The 21,772-nt window shown below is 33.5% G+C and overlaps 1 protein-coding gene across 1 annotated transcript in view; it reads left to right on the top strand.

Moving 5' to 3' along the window:
* Window positions 1–21,548, top strand: part of LOC123696954 (octopamine receptor) — a 39,815-nt gene extending 18,267 nt beyond the window's left edge. The window contains exon 2 of the mRNA XM_045643350.1: window positions 19,266–21,548. Coding sequence (XP_045499306.1) covers window positions 19,545–20,987 — 1,443 coding nt within the window. The 5' untranslated portion in view covers window positions 19,266–19,544 and the 3' untranslated portion in view covers window positions 20,988–21,548. The remainder of the gene's footprint in view (window positions 1–19,265) is intronic.
* The last annotated feature ends 224 nt before the right edge of the window (window positions 21,549–21,772 follow it).

Genomic DNA, 21,772 nt, shown 5'->3' with positions numbered 1-21,772 from the left:
GTAATCTCTCAGGTTCGATCTAACTGTAAAGACATTAATCTCGGATAAGACCCCAGTAAGAACTCAGCTGACATTTGGGTTAATTACAGATCACAAAGGGTAAGTATCAATCGTTTCTAATGCGTTGGAATAATTTTATGTATCAGTTTACTCCAATTCATCATCATCATCATCATCATCAGCCCATATACGTTCCCACTGCTGGGACACGGGCCTCCTATGAGGGTACAGGCCATAATCCACCACGCTGGCCAAGTGCGTGTTGGCGGATGACACATGTCGTCGAACTTTTTAATTCTTCGACATGTCGGTTTCCTCACGATGTTTTCTTTCACCGTTCGAGCAGTGGTGATGTTACAACATGCGCAGATAAATTGAAAAATCAATTTATTTCCTGCGCGCTCGCCTGGTCTCGAACCCCGGACTTATCGATTCAAAGTCCGAGGTCTCACCACTGAGCCACCACTGCTCTTGAGCCACCACTGCTTACTCCAATTACATTACCTTAATTATGTGTAGTGTATCTCTAATCATACATTATCATTAGCATTAGTGTTAATGTTGTTAGTGGACTACAGACTAACATTTTGGTTCATAATGGGAGTTATGAGTACATCGACGCTATAATTATAGACATGATTACTGTGAAGCAGGTACGAAAAAAACTGTACCACATCTATTCGATAACGATATAGATAAAAAATGTGTTTGAATCACACACATACACACACTCACTACCAAATATATACGTCATTCAGGTTTATAGCCAACTTTAAAATCAAGCTTTTCAGAACGAATATCTGGCGTTATCGCTGCATAACTTTTGATAAAAATAACGATTTGATTTTGATTCTATCTGCGGTGAGACTTTAACACAGGTGCGAGATGAAAATGCTTTTACAATTTCACACAATTGTTTATTACAAAGAATTTACTACTGTAATACGAGAAATTGAAACGTCTATTCAATTCCACTTAACTCAGTTTGGTATTCTGCCAATTTAAATTGGAACTGAGTACAATGACAGTAGCCTGTTCTAATTTTACTATCTTCATATTTTATGTTAAAGTTGATAGAGCAAAATGCGATCTTAACTTTTTGGACTATTTTCTATTAAGTAATAACAAAGAAAAATAAACTATGAATATGGTATTGAAGTTATTATTTAAAAAATAACAGTACACACAACCTGAGTTTCTGTTTCTTCTTAAATTTCTTGATATCACATCTACTAAAAAATTGAAATACATGAACAATTCTCGTTCTATTTTACTTTTATGCAATACTTACTTAAACCTTCCACATCAACGTTCTTAGCGGCTTAACCTAAATGTGACCGCATTTTGTGTTTAACCGCAACATATTCTAAAGACTTGAAAAAGAGGTATTATGAATCACCACGAGTCAGGAAAACATTTAAATAACTCTTGAAAAATATATCTTCTGTTTATTAGTTGTTCTATGATACATTTAAAGTATCAAAACAAACATGTACCATAAAAGAAATACAGAATAAATAATGATACATATTTGTTCAGACATAATTAAGGAGATAAATATAAATGGCTGTGACAGCGAAACGCGGAGGAATCAGGGAAAAATTCACAAATTGCGGGGCTGTGATAACTCAAGCAAACATACGCTGATGAACGTCAAGTGTCGTTTGTAGTCTTAACGATACATTTAATAACATAAGATGTGATATTAGCAGTATATTTTTGTTCATGAACCCGTGATGGATATGAAAAATAAAATCTTTTTGGATTATATTTTTAGATTTTGGTTGGTTATTTAAAAATACTAACAGTTTAATGTTTACAAGTTTACAGGTTTAAGCTTTACAATTTTTGTTTTACTTTTTATCATTCTTTATACATAGTATTAACTAGCTTCCGCCCGCGACTCCGTCCGCGCGGAAAAAATTAAGAAAAATTTAGATTTATTTTTTTTCTACGTATTTTTCCGGGATAAAAAGTATCCTATTTTACGCCCAGGATAATAAGGTATAATTATACCAAGTTTCATCGAAATCGAACCGTTAGTTTTCACGTGATGCCTTCACATACAGACAGACAGACAGACAAAAATTTTTTTAATCACATATTTGGGCTTGGTATCGATCCAGTAACACCCCCTGCTATTTACATTTTCAATATTTTCAATGTACAGAATTGACCCTTCTACAGATTTATTATATGTATATTAATAATAATATAGTATACGTACAGAACTTAAAAGCACACATACATTTAAGAATACGAAACGAACGTTTACGAAACAAGTAAACAGTATTTTCTCGATGTACTGGATGGGAGTTTGATTAAAATGCATAGATGGAGTTAGATAGTATATTATGTATTTCTTTTGCTCTATAAGTAAAAGGATTTCCGATTGTTTTTATATGATAGTTATATTTGCAAACTTTTGATATATATCCGGCTTATGGTAATTTATGTAAGGGTAATCCGTAAAGTTTCTGAATTAATGGTTGAAGGATCTTACAGATACTGAAGTTTTTCGTAATATTATGAAAAAGTCGCCTTTTTGAGTGGTATAATTCAGTATAGAATCCTCACAGTTTTTACAGAAATTTATGTAAATTAATCCAGAAAAATTATCCTTTTGGATGTTGAGTATAGACGGTGTTGTCTCGGTGGTCTCTTCTGTATTTGGCGCGTTGATTTGGCCTTCCACAGCATCACACAGGGAAGGCAAACGTCAGTGTATTGAGTAGAAAAATATACCGGAATCCTGGTCATCACTCTCGATCCTGTGAAAAAATTAAGCGTTAAATATATAATTTTTAAATATGTTTCTACCAAACGTTAGTTGTCAACTGTACACATCTCTAGCTTATAAATCAGCGCTAATGCTGGTAAAGCGCTTGCATTGAAGCCTGACGCCTGTACTAATAAATCAAAGCGCTGTAATATCTCGATAAGTTGTTTGTTGATTTATATTATTACTAGGTTTCCGCCCGCGGCTTCGCCCGCGCAGTCAAAGAAAAACCCGCATAGTTCCCGTTCCCGTAGGATTTCCGGGAATGCGTCATTTTCCCGGGATAAAAAGTAGCCTATGTCCTTTCTCGGGTATCAAATTATCTTCATACCAAATTTCATGAAAATTGGTTCAGTAGTTTAGGCGTGAATGAGTAACAGACAGACAGAGTTACTTTCGCATTTATAATATTAGTATGGATTAAATGCAGATTAATATAAATTATATTTTGACGTGTTGTAAGTATATTGAATGTTTTCAAAATTTATATTACGGTGCATTTATATCAAAAGAACATAGAACCATAGCTAGAGCATTATTTCGTGATCTTTTAGTATAAACGAAAACTCGTAATCTGTGTTGTTCATAATAAGAACATTGCATAGAATCTTTTCGAACGCACTAACATCTTTTAGAACAACGAAATAATGTTCTACGCCTGTTTACACTAAAATAATTTGACATAGTGGGGTTAGAATGAGCATTCGGTCGTTTGATGTAAATGCAACGTTATGCTACGATTTATGACTGATTTCAAAATGGTAAAATTGAGAGGTAAGTACAACCTGAGTAATCATAACATATTATATTGTATTAATAATTCTATTTGAAAATATTTATCACTTTGACACGTTTCATAGGTACTTAAAAGGTATGAATAAATAAAGAGCAAAATGGTACACTGTAAATATTAAATCAAAACGATTTAATCTAACTGGCATAATTTTAATTTAACTGCAGTAATTGGTTGTAAATATGCATTGCATTTTAAAGAGCATGGTTAATTACACATATGTTGAATGTATATTCTAAGTAATTATTAAAATAAATAATTTCGGTTTAATACTTTATTTATACAATAAGTGGACGATGTTAGAATTTATAACCTTGTTATAATGCACTTAATATTGAATAGTTACTGTATTTGGAGAGGTCATTTCGTTTATAATATACCTACTTATGTATGGGTGGTTTCTATGGTCCATGTAGTCGTTTAGCCTATATTTTAATACATTGACGTTTGACTAAACCAAACTCTGGCTATTAATCCTAAAAGATATGCTTTGAATATGATATTCTGAAGTATGCTATATGCCTAGCTTTCCGGCTCCAGGCACTGCGCACTTCTAGTTTTTAAGCGAAAGCCGTTTCCCATACAAACTACTCCATTTTCACTAGTTTCAACTTTGATTTATATGACAAAAAATATATTAAGTAGATATTTCCTACGACTCTCTCTTCTTTAAAATATTCTCCTTAAAATCGATTCAGATGTTCAGACGTGATAAGTTTACAGACGGACTGACGTTCACATTTATAAACATTAAGCGAATTGCTCAGGATTTATAACGTCTTTATAACTCTATAGATCTATTTTAAGCCTTTTGTAGTTTATATATATAAATATTTTTTCAAAGAAATTTTTGTTTTTGGCCATGACTTCAATTATCTTATAAAAAAGATAGAACCGAAAACATTATATACCGTGTTTATATCCGAGATCCAATAACTTTCTTTGAGATGTTATTATTTCTATGATATGACAAGAACTCAATTTGTCTTCAATAAAAATCAAATAATGTGGTTCATACATATAATATCACCTTTGGCAATATAAAATACAATCTTCATACAAACTAATATGAACATGTGTGGAAGGCTTGAGACGATTTGATATTGTTTATTGAATTAACTAAAAGGGACAACATTTTTCTATATAAGAATATATTTATTTGATTTCATTGTAATCGGTTGAGTAGTATTTGCGTGAAAGAGTAACAAACATACACACATACACATACATCCATCCTCACAAACTTTCGCATTTGTAATATTAGTAGGATAGGATAGGATTATTATAGAATTTTGGGAAGACGAGGCTACAATCCAGCATCCGATGTTTTAAAAGCCTGAATTCTGAGAAATTTAAAGAAACTAATTTCGTTTTTGCACCCTCATCTTGTTAAAAAGTACATTTTTTGTCATTGAATACAACATCAATACAGCATCAGCTAATTCGATACCGTAAATAAAAAAAATGTTGTGTGGTTTTATGAAACCACGGTAAAAGTGAAACTTAGGCACAAAATTATCGTATTTGTACGATAATTATTATCGTACGGTTCGACCGATGCATTTTGGTCTACTCGAAGGAGCGGTCTACTTGGTCTACTCGGTAATAGGTATGGTCTACTCGAAGGAGCGGTCTAATTGGTCTACTCGGTAATAGGTTTGGTCTACTCGAATGTGCGATCTACTTGGTCTACTCGGTAATAGGTTTGGTCTACTCGAATGTGCGATCTACTTGTTCTACTCGGTAATAGGTTTGGTCTACTCGAAGGTGCGGTCTACTTGGTCTACTTGGTAATCTAGGTGCGGTCTACTTGGTCTACTCGGTAATAGGTATGGTCTACTCGAAGGAGCGGTCTAATTGGTCTACTCGGTAATAGGTTTGGTCACCTCGAATGTACGGTCTACTTGGTCTACTCGGTAATAGGTTTAGTCTACTCGAATGTGCGGTCTACTTGGTCTACTCGGAAATTGATGTAGTCTACTCGGAAATTGGTGTGGTCTACTTGGTCTACTCGGTGAAGGTATGGTCTACTTGGTCTACTCGGTGAAGGTGCGGTCAAACTCAAACTCAAACTCAAACATTTATTTATTCAATTAGACTACTATTTAGTAGCACTTTCGAATCGTCATTACATAAGTATTTTTAACATTTACCACCGATTCGGAAAGCAGTATCTATGGAGAAGAATCGGCAAGAAACTCCATAGTTGCTCTTTTAAAATCATGTCAATATTACATAATATGTAACTTATATCTAACTTATACATAATATATCATAATATGCCAAAGAACTGTCCTGTGGTTTTTACGCGACAACCCTCCATGGGTCTTTATCGTCCATATATTCCTGAATACTGTAGTACGCTCTCTGAACTAGTACATTTTTTATATAAGTTTTAAATTTAGAACTACTAAACTCTTTAATATTGAGAGGAATTCTATTGTATAAGCGTATACCTTGACCCATAAATGAATTTTTAACTTTAGCTAATCGGAAAAATGGCATTTCAATTCTATTCCTGTTCCTTGTGCCATAATCGTGTCTATCTCCTACTCTTGTGTGTAAGTCGGCGTTTTTGTGAACATGCAAAATATTATTAAATATATACTGTGATGGTACAGTAAGGATACCAGTATTCTTAAAATGATCTCTTAGTGAGTCCCGAGCACGTAAATTATATATAGAGCGAATGGCTCTTTTCTGTAAGATAAATATAGTTTCTATATCTGCAGCCTTGCCCCACAGTAGAATTCCATAGGACATAATGCTATGAAAGTAGCTGAAATAAACCAATCTAGCCGTATCTTCATCGGTGAGATGCCTTATTTTTCGGACTGCATATGCAGCTGAACTGAGCTTACCTGCAGCGGTGTTGACATGGGCTCCCCACTGTAGTTTCTCATCCAATGTTAACCCTAGAAATACAGTAGACTCAGTAGGATGCAATACCTCCCCGTTCAAGGTAATATCTCTGTTCAACTTTTTTACATTAGGAAGTAAAAATTCAACACAAGTGGTTTTTTTGGCATTTAATAATAAATTATTGGCAGTAAACCATTCAGATATGTGTAAAAGAGCACTGTTCACTTCGTCAACATTTGGGTCATGCCTATCCACATTAAAAATTAATGAGGTATCATCTGCAAACAGAACTATTTCACACCTATCCTGCAAATAATAGGGAAGATCATTGATATATACCAAGAACAAGAAGGGACCTAAAATGGACCCCTGTGGAACACCAATGTTAATTGACGCACCGCTAGAACGTTCTCCATTAACAACTACAGTCTGTATCCTATCATGCAGGTATGACGCTATGAGGTTCTGGGCTTTTCCTGTAATTCCATAGTGATTAAGTTTACGTAACAAAGTACAATGTTCAACGCAGTCAAATGCCTTGGAGAGGTCACAAAATATCCCCAGAGCATTTTTTGAGTTTTCCCATGCTTTATAAATATGTGTTAGAAGTGCAACTCCAGCATCTGTGGTTGAGCGCCCCTTTGTGAAACCAAACTGTTTGGTGTGCAGTAAATTATTAGATGCAAAATGACTACTCAATTGGTTTAATATCAACCTCTCGAATACCTTACTTAATGTTGGTAAAATAGAGATAGGTCTATAATTGTTACAGTCTTCTTGATCGCCCTTCTTAAATAGAGGTATAACTTTACTAAGCTTTAGTAAATTAGGAAATGTACCATAGTCACAACACTTATTAAATATGAAAGCTAAATTTTTCGCAATATTTTCTATTATATTATTAACTAAATTTACGGACATTCCCCAAAGATCACAAGTATTTTTTAGATTAAGCGTCTTAAAGGCAGTAACAATATCACTAGCAGTTACGTGTCGTAATTCAAATAATGTACTGCACCCCGCAACATGGTCCCTCAAAAAGGTTTCTGCAAGTGCTGAAGACGAATTTAAACTATTAGTAATAGTAGCAGGGACACTACTGAAGAATTCTTCAAAAGCAAGCGCAACATCAGCACTTTTGTCAATAACCCTGTCATTATTTACAAGTTTTATGGTATTACTTGATTTGCTTTTACCCATTTCACCATTAATAATAGACCAGACTGTTTTAACTTTATTATCAGAGTCGCGTATTTTTTCTTTGATATACAAACGCTTTGCAGTAAAACAAACTTTTTTAAAAATTTTTGAGTAATTTCTAACATAACTAAGAAAAGATGGGTCTTTATTATATTGCTTCATACCATATAACTCATAAAGAACGATCCTACACTTATGTATGCTAGGTGTCGCCCATTTACTAAATGGTAAATCCTTGGTAATATTTAAAGATTTAACTTTAAATATTTTTTCAAATTCATTATGAACTAAATTGAAAAGATTTTTAAACATTTCACAAGGATTATTATTACAGGATTGATCATTCAGTACGGGCAGGTTTTTATTAATATTATCTCTAAATTTATTAATGCCTTTTTTACTTATAGGCCTAACATTAATCCTTTTAAATGTAGGTATGCAATCCCATTCAAAAACTACTTTCTGGCCACAGTGATCCGAAGTCAATGTATTGAGAATATTTTTCTCTAAACAGATGCAGTCACAGTATATATTATCAATACAGGTTGCAGAAGTAGGTGTAATTCGTGTGGGTTCGTTAAAAAGTTTATATAGATTAAATGACTGAAATAAATTAACAATTCGTGTAGCCGTTTGTGTTTGTAAAAGTAAATCAATATTAAAATCACCACATACTATAACTTTTTTTTTACTCCTGCTTAGACGCTTTAATATTTCTTCCATGACTTTCTCAAACATATTATAGTCACTGGAAGGGGGTCTATAAACGCAAACAATAATATATCGCTCCAGCTCCACACAGGACAGGTCTACTTGGTCTTCTCTGTGAAAGTGCGGTCTACTTGTTCTACTCGGAAATTGATGTAGTCTACTCGGAAATTGGTGTGGTCTACTTGGTCTACTCGGTGAAGGTACGGTCTACTTGGTCTTCTCTGTGAAGGTGCGGTCTACTTGGTCTACTCGGAAATTGATGTGGTCTACTTGGTCTATTCGATAATAGGATTGGTCTACTTGGACTAATCGGTGCGGTCTACTTGGTCTACTTGGTAATAGGTTTGGTCTACTCGAAGGTGCGGTCTACTTGGTCTACTCGGAAATTGATGTGGTCTACTTGGTCTATTCGATAATAGGATTGGTCTACTTGGACTAATCGGTGCGGTCTACTTGGTCTACTCGGTAATAGGTATGGTCTACTCGAAGGAGCGGTCTAATTGGTCTACTCGGTATTCGGTAATAGGTTTGGTCACCTCGAATGTACGGTCTACTTGGTCTACTCGGTAATAGGTATGGTCTCCTCGAATGTACGGTCTACTTGGTCTACTCGGTGTCGGTAATAGGTTTGGTCTACTCGAATGTGTGGTCTACTTGGTCTACTCGGAAATTGATGTAGTCTACTCGGAAATTGGTTCGGTCTACTTGGTCTACTCGGTGAAGGTATGGTCTACTTGGTCTACTCGGTGAAGGTGCGGTCTACTTGGTCTTCTCTGTGAAAGTGCGGTTTACTTGTTCTACTCGGAAATTGATGTAGTCTACTCGGAAATTGGTGTGGTCTACTTGGTCTACTCGGTGAAGGTGCGGTCTACTTGGTCTTCTCTATGAAAGTGCGGTCTACTTGTTCTACTCGGAATTTGGTGTGGTATACTTGGTCTACTCGGAATTTGGTGTGGTATACTTGGTCTACTCGGTGAAGGTGAGGTCATGGCGACATATCCAATAAAGCCGCGTATAGATTAAGCGCGGCAAACCATCGAACATAGGCGCGCGCGGCGGCCGCGCACTATGTAGACGGGATCGCCGCGCGCGGCGACCCGAACATTGCCGCGCTCGAACGTGCCGCGGGGCGATCCGCTCTCTGTCGGTTTTTGAGACCGCATCAAAGGAGCTTCAGTCGTTCGCTCGCGCGCCGTGTGGACGTTTTGTAATTTTGGTGATTCGGCTCGCGCGGCGTATACGTAAAAATAGACAACGAAAAATGCCGTTTACAAATACAATTGTATGGCGCTGATGAATTTTTGTGGAACAGATTTCCTCCCAATACCACAATAAATCGGTAAGGTATGATGCGTGGGTAGAAATCAGTAAAAAAATAGATATACCTATTCCTGACTTGAAAAAGAAAATGACTATACTTTTGGCGTCCTACAGAAGAGATGTTCGTGATGGATCGCCTGCCGCGCGCGGCAACTACGTTCAACTTAAAATAATATATCTACATATTGGCTCGCGCAGCAAATGATCGTCAACTCTGGTCGAACATTGGCTCGCGCGGCTGCCGCGCTTAATTTATACGCACCTCAAGGGTGTGGTTTTTAACCGACTTCAAAAAAAAGGAGGAGGTTATCAATTCGGCCGGTATATTTTTTTTTTTTTTTTTTTTTTTATGTATGTACACCGATTACTCCGAGGTTTCTGAACCGATTTACGTGATTCTTTTTTTGTTCGATGCAGGATGGTGTCGAATTGGTCCCATAAAAATTTTATTCGGCTAGGCCCAGTAGTTTTTATTTTATGAGCATTTTTGTCTGTACTCGATGACTTAATTGGAATGTAGCAAGTAACTTTGATTCACTTCCCGGTAACCGATTGAGCTGAAATTTTGTATAAGTGTGTAAATTGGATAGCGATGAAACATTATCATGACATAGAGCTGATTTGATGATGGAATCGGAAGGTGGCCATAGGAACTCAGTAATATATTGACTCAACTTTATCGAGTTTGGGCTCGTTTGATTCGTGTTGAAAATTACACTAAAAAGTATTAAATAAAATTAACTGCGTTAAAAACAACCGACTTCAAAAACGGAAAAGTAAAAAATAAAAAAGATTTGATATTATTAATTACTACATATTATTTAGATGTGCTATTTATTAAATAGGTTTGAAGTCGGTGCCAAACACTAAGCACTTAGTATTAAGCCCGTGCACCGACATCAAACCTATTTAATAAATAGCACATCTAAATAATATGTAGTAATTAATAATATCAAATCTTTTTTATTTTTTACTTTTCCGTTTTTGAAGTCGGTTGTTTTTAACGCAGTTAATTTTTATGAAACCAAGGTAAAGTGAAACTGTTCGAACGGTTCCGAACACTGCTTTGTGTAGCGCATGTCGCGTGCCGAGTAGGTATATACCTACTCGGCAGCCGCGATACAAGCGACATGCGCTACACAGACCAAAAAGTTTGAGACGATGTAATAAAAGTTTCACTTTAATAAAATAATGTAAATTTTAACCTAGGTATTTAATATTAGTATTAAGTTAGTTACTAAAGAACACAAATGTTCGATGCTCTTGTCATCTATACTAATATTATAAAGCTCAAGAGTTTATTTGTTTGAAGGCGCTAATCTCAGGAACTACTGGTCCGATTGGAAAAATTCTTTCGTGTTGGATAGCTCATCATTGAGGAAGGCATTACACTAAGAGCAACATGAGTAGAGCCACGCGGGTAAAACTGCGGAGCGCAGCTAGTAAGTCCCATAAAAATAGATGCCCTTGCCCAAAGGTTAGATGCTTGCTAACAATATTTGTACGTAGATGCATTCACATAAATACGTCCAGTATAAAATGTGAAAAATCATAGAAGATGTTTTATTAAAGCTTAAGTCACAAGGAAATTCTACTTTTATTTGATATGCTACGCGTGTTTCACGAAAAGCACGAATCTAGTACGTGAATTCATTGTACTGTGTATGCTTCTCTATGTGCTAATGATAAACTTTATGTTCCCTGTGGAAGCAATTTTCATAACAAGATAGGAGAAGTCGCTTATCGTTTGATATATTTTAATGTTATAATTTTTAACTTTTTGAATGTTTAAATTAGAGTATCTAAGAACTAAATACATTACACACTTCATTTAGGAAATTACATTATATTTTTCAATTAAAATCGTGTTAAACAATGTAATGTCCAAATATTAGCTTTCACAATTCATACAAAAAATATATAATATTACTAGTGGTCCGCCCCGGCTTCGCCCGTGGTACCTACATGTTTAAACTATCCTATCTCTCAAGTTGGATCGAACAGCACATGGTGTGCGAATTTTATTATAATCGGTTAAGTGGTTTAGGGGTCCATTGAGGACAAACATTGTGACACGAGATTTATATATATTAAGATGGTCCGCCCCGGCTTCGCCCGTGGTACCTACATGTTTAAACTATCCTATCTCTCAAGTTGGATCGAACTGCACATGGTGTGCGAATTTTATTATAATCGGTTAAGTGGTTTAGGAGTCCATTGAGGACAAACATTGTGACACGAGATTTATATATATTAAGATAGTTGATGAGGTTGCTAGGTAGATTGATTGATATTTTTATAAATTTTTGATAGAAAAACAGATGAGTCGCATTTTTATCTTATTTTATGTTCTTATTGATTATGCAAAGTGATATTTGAAAAAGTTTCTTGAAATTTCCAGTCAAGCACAAATCATTTAAAAACAATATTATTTGTTCTATGAAACTGTCTAGTATTTTGATAATGAGAAAAGTTATGTAAATGTTAAATAGTGTCAACAAACTTATAACTTTTAGCGCTAAAGATTCAAAGATACTTAATAGATACGTGTCAATGATTTATTAAAAGTCATCTAAAATTATTTCAAGGGGAAAACTCAAATAATTGCTTGTGGAGAGGCCTTTAATTTATTATATTTCATTCTTTCTTTATTGAAAGTAAAAGTATAAAATCTTTTACAATTCTTTATTTTCTACGATTTTTAATGACTGACCGGTTGGCTGGGTTGGTTGCCTACCAAGTCAGAGGTCCTGGATTCGATTCACACTCAGGGCAGAAACTTTAATTGTGTGATCGATGTTTGCTTTGTGGATCTAGTTTCCATAACACAAGCGAAAAGCTTCGTATGGGATCAGATCGTGCCGTGTGTGAAAAATGTCCTGAAATATTTATTTATTTATTAGGTGAAATAAATTTATATATCACACACTCAAAAGATTTTTACTTTCAAACATGAATTGTATTCGAAGAAACATGTGAAGAATACTTTACCAGAAATTGAAGTACCAAAGTAATACTGAATTCATCTTAAATTTCAAATAAATATTTGAAAACCAAGTACTTTCGAATCGTCATTACATATTTTAAACATTTACCAGCTATAGAGAAATATATCATCATGCTAAGACCAACAGGAGCGGAGCACTGCGGGTAAAACCGCGGGGCAAAGCTAGTTTATGTAATAACTTTGAATCTGGTAAACGAAAAACACTTTATTCAAACTAAATCTAGTAAGTCGCTGACATATCAAATCTATTTCAACTCGAAATCAACCTCAATTCTGAAATCGATACTCATTTTATATTTTATGATTTCAATATCACGATTTATTTAGAGCTGAAAAGTTATTTGGGCATATTGCTCGATGATTTTAATTATATTCTCAACAATAAAATTTAAGAAACTATTATACTTAATTTTCGTAATTAATAATGTATTGAAATTGTGATTGAATGACAAAATAATGATTAAACGTGAGGCATATTTGGTTTCATTAAAAAATAAGGTAGTAAAAATAGGTAATAAAATTAATGCCTATGACGTAAACATCCAAGAGAAATACGTAAAACCATTTCTGTGGTTTACAAAAATTAAAATCATACACAAGAGCTTTACCGACATCGCAACTCGGGAAAAGCGTCGAAGCGTATGGCTCGGTTCGATTTCAAAGTATTTTTGTTCATACATTTTCGTTTCAAAAGGTACTCAAATTGCCTGAATTGTAAACTTGCTCAATTTACATTGTTCAATAATTTTGTTGCAATTATAATTTGTAGATTTATTCTTGTTGTAATTTAAAAAATATAAAAAAAATATGTGTAACATATTTATTCACGTCTAAAAGAAAAGCGTATCTGCGTGAAATGAAATGAAATATTTTAAATAAACAGCTAAACGAAATATTATATCAGATCATTACATCACTTGTTTTGATATAGGAAACGGGGTAACAAGAAAACAATTACCTCTTTCAACAATAGGTACACGAGTGTTCAATTTCTTAGGATAATTGGCAAGCGATAGAAAACAAAACATCGATGGCAGTAAAGAATAGCCCGATGCACGGTATCCTAATTAATCTCTAGTTTTATTTTCACTTTTAACAAAATTGCATGCACAATTTTCTTGAGTGGTTCCCGTGCGTTGGCTTTTACAAGCGTAGTTTATGTTCTGTGTAAAAACAAAACACTATTGGACTTTCATCTCTGAATTTATTTGTTCCGATTCGCAACGATTGTAAAGGAAAACTACTTTGATGCTTTTATGATTTCGTAGTAGGTACTATATTGAATTTGGTTAGTAAGTAAGTCAGTAGAATATGATAAACAACTTATATTCCCGTTGAATTGAGAGAACTCATTTCACCTTTTTCTGAAACAAATAAACCTTCGATAGTTATCCGAGTAAAGAAAAAATGATAAAGATTTCTGTGAGTAAAAGCATTTTTTAGCTCAGTAACCTCGTTTGGTAGCCAAGAAACGAATCGGTAAACTGTTTTTGATATAATAAACACATCTATGTTTCATCTGCGTAGAAACGAAATATTTGAATGAATATTTCGTTTTTCCTCCGTGTAAGTAATTGTAATAAGTAATAACCAATTTGTCAAATGGGAACGAAGTAGGTAAATATTTATATTATGTATTTCAGGGTGAGATCAGAATTGTAGGTACCTTTTTCGTTAAATTATTACGTGTTATATGTTCCTAAGGGCATACTACCTTTTTTCTCGCACAATTGGCACAAATACATTTTATTTCCGTTTTTTCTTTATCCGAACCGCGAGGGACTGGAACATGCTTCCTGAGTCTGTGTTCCCCGACGAGTACAATATGGGGGTCTTCAAGCGTAGAGTGAACAGGTACCTTCTAGGGAAGCGCGCTCCATCTTAGACCACATCTCAGCTTAACATCAGGCGAGATTGTGGTCAAGCGCTTCCCTATTACCAATAAAAAAAAAAGAATAAAACATGCATGTAGATATTATGATATTTGTGAGTAAAACATAAATGTAGTCATTATGATATCTGCATGAATGTTTTTTTACTAATTGTAAAAAAAACTTTTCTTTAAGGTACGACAATTATTATTATTTATATTACCTCTACTAGGTAGGTACGTATAGGAATAAATAGAGTCATCCGTGACGCAAGCGAAACAGGCAACGTTGTATTGTATTGTAATTTTTGAGAACCGGGATTCTGGGCTTCAATCCCCGTTTTAAAGATTAAAAAACAATGTCAATGTTTATAGATACGGAAGACTGTCATAAATCCTACTTATTTTCAACTGTGATTCCTGCGAACAAACTGATAACCTATTTTCGAGATTATAATATTGTAATCGCATTATCTCACAACATACTTTTTCATCCTGAAATTAAGCAAACAAAAGTTTTTTAATAAAAACATTCATTAAAGGAACAAAAGCGGTTAATTTACGGTCTAAAGAAAAGTTATCTAATAGTTTATACTAAGGTACATAGAGTTTGTACAAAATTGCTTCATGCGGTGAAATACGATATCGATCCGGAAATTGAATTTGAAGTCTTCATCTATGTGAAACCAAGCAAACAGTTCTCAACTATTTTTCATCACAGCATACTTGCACAAGTAATGCTTTATCTAACAAACTGAATTTTGAGTTTGGTAGATTTATCTCTTTGTTGAAATAAGTATCTACCTATCTAATGCTGTTGCTGTTTACTGTCTTGCGTATTTATGATTTGAATTTAGAACTCGGTATTTTTCTCTTTTAAAATGATTTTAAAATATATTTTATTTCGCAAACTCTCATAAAACATTTCCACATAAAAAGCCACGTCTAGAATCAAGTTTAAAATATAATAACGGAAAAATTGTTTAAGAAACTAAATAATGTTTGTGAACAGTTTCTCAAGCTTCGAGAATAAAAAGCTCATAAAAAGTTTAATAGTGGTCGTTTAAAGTTAGAAAATGGGTGAAATAAATAGTTGCCGCTCATTTGTTCCCGTCAGGCTAACTTTATCTGGCTCTTGTTTTGTTACGAAATAATGACTCAAAAAAGAACTGGTGGTTGACATCTAATTCTTTTATTAATCCTGTGTTTCATCTCATTCTTTTATTAATCCTGTGTCTGCGTTGTCCCGGACTTAAAGTAAAATAATGACCCTTTGAAACTGAAGTCCGAAGTACCTACTGCAACTTATTATTAATTTATAGTTTGGTATTTAAACTGTGCATTTTATATTTATACATATTAAATATCATTGTGTGGTTCATAAAATGTAACTCAATTTCCTTGCAAAGCATGTCGTAAGGATGTTCTGTTAAAAAGTCTGTCAGTTAAAGCGATTCTCTCACATGGCTAACGACCTAGTAAAGTTGGAACTTGAAATGTTGGAGACGTGTGATTGACGTCTTTATTTTCAAGTTAAGCGTAATTATATTGAGTGGCGTACAAGTATATTGTTAAAAGATTATATTTTTTAAGGGAAATATTTCCATTCGATTTGTTTTAATTAGTCCATCTTTATCAAGAAAATTACATAAAATATTCAACCGTTTGATAGATGACGTAAAATAATGAATAAATACAAATAGTGTTATCTACCAATAACGACAAGAATGAGCAAAAACAAAAAGTAATGTGCATGAATTAATGTACATCGATTAATTTTCAATGATGTATTCATGAATATTGATGCTTCAATTTATATTTCATATATCGATAATAGAATCAATACTGATTGCCTTGGATATATATACCCTTGCAAAATGTCTGTCCAATTTTATTAGCTTCGTGATAAGTACGTCGATCAAATTCGACTTTATTGATATCCAAATGTAAAAGCGTTTGTAAGAAAATTGAATTTTCTTATAACGTGTTATTTTGAATACCTACGCTGAAGACTTAATGGTTGGTATGATGTGTTACGCCGAAAAACGTATTTGTGTACGTCCCTATTTTAAAGCACAATTTTACCTCCCGAAAGATTTTATCAATTTTTTATATTAACTGCATATTGGGATAACTTTAGATATAAGAAAACAAATATATGATCGCTTTTATCGCAAAAGAATACGTCATTCGAATCTTATTAACATATTTTAACGGCCCATTCAATACAAACGTACCTATTCACCAAGATTTTATCATTTTACATATTGTATATTTGAACAGAGTATAAAAGAAACGCTCTTCTATACGGTACTTTTTCAATTCGATGAAAAGTTTCTGTATTGGAAAAGCTGTCAGAATACGGTACAATTCTTAGCCTAAAATTATTACATTTAAGCCCAGCTTTGACGGAATTATTGAAAATCTTATTCAACGGAGCGACGTTATTGGATAGGTTCGGTATGAAAGTATAAATACTTCATGAATTAAATACTGAACTGCGAATTAATTATATAACTTTATTTTGACGGATCTTCTCAATAATAAAAATATTCTTATTGATTATGAATTATAATCTTAAAGTGGTTCTGCTGAATTTATTCTCAACAAATAATAATATATTTACCACAAATACCTGAGAGAAAACTGAAATGTTGAAATAACATTTGCTCATAAATGTTAAGTTGTGTAGCACAAAGTGACCACATCAGAGCTTGTTTACTGACTCGTACTTATCCTCTTATTCCAGCTTCTTGAGAAATTGTTTGAGCGAAACGTTTTATTTAAGAAATAAATAAATCTGAATTTAGAAAACTTGCGATGTTGACTTCAAATAAATATGATAGAGATTCGATTGACATTTGTTGGCTTAAGTTAGTTATAGTTTAATACTTCGGTTAATAATATAAACGAGGTGATGATAGAAATAAGAACACTATTTGGAATAAAAACATGATTATTAAATAAAAACCAGTGTTTGCTTACCGATACGCAAACGAATCACACTCGAATTATTATGTTAGTCCGGTCCAGTGAACAATTAAAAAGTTCATACTGTTATCATAGACGGGTGATATCCAAACAACATTATATTGTGTTTATGCAAAACAATTTCAGTTGTTTTTTAAGTTCTAAACTGAAACCAAACATTGTTACCGATTAAGCGACCTTTTAACAAGGTTTCAAAGGGCAGATATAAATAAGAATATAAAAGATCAAAGGTAACCTTTAACATTTGGGTACGTGGTATCTATCACAAGTCAATGTCGTCACAATGTTCCATAAAACTTATCTCATCAAACAAAAAGGTTCTCAAAATAAAACAAAACAATACCTGAAGTGCTGCTTTATTACGTGAAATTGTGTGTCTTCGCCTCCATTTAATATCATGAAATATTTCATAAAGTCTCATTCTTCCGCAAATTTGCACTTTAAAGCAGTGACGCGAGAAATTCATTAAATGAATTGTATATTAAATTCACTGTTAAATATAATAAAAAATGCCTTTGTATTAACGAACATGGCGTAATGAAACATCATTTTGTGTCGTTTGAAGGATGTTAAATATACCACCTGATAACACATACATGATATTGGTATATTATATATTTAATAATATATAGTTTCACAATAATCTGACTAGAAATTGGATACCGAAGATCTACATAATTATTTCATCAATGTATTAAATTCAAGACTCGGAATATTATACCCCTGATTAGATTCACTACAATTTAGTTGATATCATAGCATCTTAAAACTATAAGCATATATTCCACTAGCCTATCCGTATTTATAATGCATAAATAGTAACTATAACAATTAAAGTGTTCGTAACACGTACAACAAATTTCTTGCAGCACTTATTCGGAATTCTGTAATCTTATTGACCTCGACGCTACGTGGTTATTGGTTTTCATCGAAGTAATGGAGATAATACATTGGAAGAGACAGGGTATACTTTACATGGAACAAGCTTATAAAACAGTCAATCTTCTATTTAATATCATGTAGAAATGTAGAAATGTGTTATGTAAGGCACTTTATTTCACACATTCCGTAGACTTTATAGCGCAGCGTACTGAATGAATATCATTCGTAGAAATATTAAAAGCTATTATAAAAAATATAATATTAAAACGAGGAACTACGATTTATAAACGTATAATATGTATATAATTAAAATTACTTTTATAAGGTTTACTCACATAATAATATGCATAATATTTTTAATGGTTTGATCATGAACGATAAACCTGCTAAACCTATATTTTTACACATATCCAACTACAAGCTCATTTCAATTGAAACTATTTTATTTTTTGGAAGTCTAAACAAAGAATATATTATTGATTATACATTTTTATCATACAAAAACAAACAAAAGCTGTAAAAACAAATTGATTTTATACCCGCAAAACCGAGGAAATATGAAGATGTTAGAGATAGGTGTTTCGCGACTCAAGCCGTTCCTGTCAAATCCACACGCAGCTTCATATTTTATAAACGCCTCGAGCAAACTGAAGATATTATCGCAGCGAATATTATCTCTAAAAATCAGAACCTAGTATTATACGGATGATTTAATAGGAATAATATATCGCGCAAAATATTCCTTTGTCTAAGATATAACTTTGTCGAAATAAGATTCAGGTTAGGGTTTATATCATTTTAGGAGTATTTTATGAACGAAAATCTAATGTGTATTTTCTGTTTGTTTCAGATATTGTCACAAAAAGGATAAAAAGAACACATTCAGCTTTTAGAGGTAAATGGAACAAAACAACGAAGCGATTTTGCGAGTTGTCGTTGAAACTCGCTATGGCATGCAGTGAATTTTGTATACGAAGATGATTTAATCGTCAATATATAAAATGGAATGTTCATTCTTCGCTAACTATAATCCAAAAGCCAATAAACGTTACTTTCGGAAGTGCCATGTGAGAATATTCTCAGACAATGTTAATAAAGCGACGTGAAATGAAGCTAGAATATTAATAAAATGGGTCAGACTAACACGCATGTCTATAATAATTACACTTCATCAAATTACTCGCAGCCCTATGACATAATTGAGTTGGATAAAGACGATTGTGCGGTCGCTGATGATCCTAAATATCCTAGTAGCTTGGGGATTACGCTTGCCGTGCCAGAATGGGAGGCTATTTGCACAGCCATTGTTCTCACTCTAATTATTATATCTACGATAGTTGGTAACATCCTCGTAATTCTCAGCGTGTTTACGTACAAACCACTGCGAATAGTTCAAAATTTCTTCATTGTGTCACTCGCTGTAGCCGATCTAACCGTTGCAATATTAGTCCTACCGCTAAACGTCGCTTATTCAATATTAGGACAATGGGTTTTCGGAATTTATGTGTGCAAAATGTGGTTGACCTGCGACATAATGTGCTGCACGTCATCGATTTTGAACCTGTGCGCCATCGCTTTGGACAGATATTGGGCAATTACCGACCCTATAAATTACGCCCAAAAAAGGACTTTGGAAAGGGTGCTCTTAATGATCGGTATAGTATGGGTGCTATCTCTCATCATTAGCTCCCCACCATTGTTGGGATGGAATGATTGGCCAGAAGTGTTTGAGCCCGACACGCCTTGTCGATTGACATCGCAGCCGGGTTTCGTTATATTTTCCTCGTCCGGATCATTTTATATTCCTTTAGTTATAATGACGGTGGTATACTTCGAAATATATTTGGCAACGAAGAAAAGATTAAGAGATCGCGCAAAAGCTACAAAAATAAGCACTATTTCAACTGGTAAAAGCAAATACGCAGCAAAAGATAGTGATCATCATGACCAAGATTCCGTCAGTTCCGAGGCTAATCACAATGAACATCAAGGTGTCACGCGCCTTGTATCTGATAATGAGAAGAAGAAAAAGCCCAAAAAACAGCCACAAGCTAAGAAAAAACCAGCAAAACGACGCTACTGGAGTAAAGATGATAAATCACAGAACAAATTAATCGTCCCTATATTATCAAATGAAAATTCTGTCAGCGACATGGTAGATAATCCGGAAAATCGTAACACGTCTTCAGAAAGCAATTCCAAAGAGACCCACGATGAAGATATAGAAATCGTGGAAGCTGGCTCCACTAAATCATACAAACGTCCTAAACCTAATCAACAAAATACCGTTTATCAGTTCATTGAAGAAAAGCAACGAATCTCATTAACTCGTGAGCGGCGAGCTGCCAGAACTCTTGGAATAATAATGGGAGTGTTTGTCGTGTGTTGGCTCCCATTCTTCGTCTTATATCTCGTGATACCGTTTTGTTCGAGCTGCTGCTTATCAAACAAGTTCACAAACTTTGTTACATGGCTCGGATATGTAAATTCCGCTCTCAACCCTTTAATATATACGATATTTAATATGGACTTTAGGAGAGCGTTCAAAAAATTGCTTTGTATAAAGCCGTGAGGTGTGCCAAGAAATAAAGTGTAAATAATTATGTAGTATAGAAAATGTAATTTATTTATTGAACTTCTTATTTGCTCAATATAAGATTGGTGGTTAATGTAAACTAGTAAGTTAGTAAGAATAAGTATTGAAATATCGATATATGATTGTATGTATGGGAATATCGATAATTTATGAAATAAAATACTAACTGGATGTAATATTCTTCTCTAAATTGTAGGAATAAACTTTCACTACTAGGCTGTTTAATAATAATTTAACAATTGTGTAAATTTTAGATGTAAATTTTTGTGCATAGCACGTTACGTAGATGATTGTAATATTCAATTTATTCCATTCATGTTATTGAATATTAAACCCAACGAAAAATGTAGTGTAAATATTTATTGTCATGTACATATCTTGACTTCGTGTAAAAATAATTTAAAACTTTTAATCTGTAATAACCTAGAATAATAATAACTAGATAAAACGATATTTATTTGTTAGTATTTTAAAGGTAAAACCTTATGTTCCTTTAAATTTTATAAATTACTTTTATAAAGTATATCCCTTTGAAATAATTTGAGCCCTTATTTAAAAGGGATATTAGAGTTTCAAAGTTTATGTTTGTTGTTCTTGAATTTTTATAATAAAAGGATAAATTTACTTTGTATTTTCATTACCTATCTCGTTTGTCTGGAAAATAATTAAGAGAGAAGTAAATAGGTACATACCTTAAGAGGAAAAATACCTAAACAGAAATTGCTATTATGACAAAGGCTAACGTTAAATCTCTGATGTAT

Source organism: Colias croceus, chromosome 13 (assembly GCF_905220415.1).
Source record: "Colias croceus chromosome 13, ilColCroc2.1".
NCBI lineage: Eukaryota > Metazoa > Arthropoda > Insecta > Lepidoptera > Pieridae > Colias > Colias croceus.
This window is presented reverse-complemented; position numbering and strand designations above follow the sequence as displayed.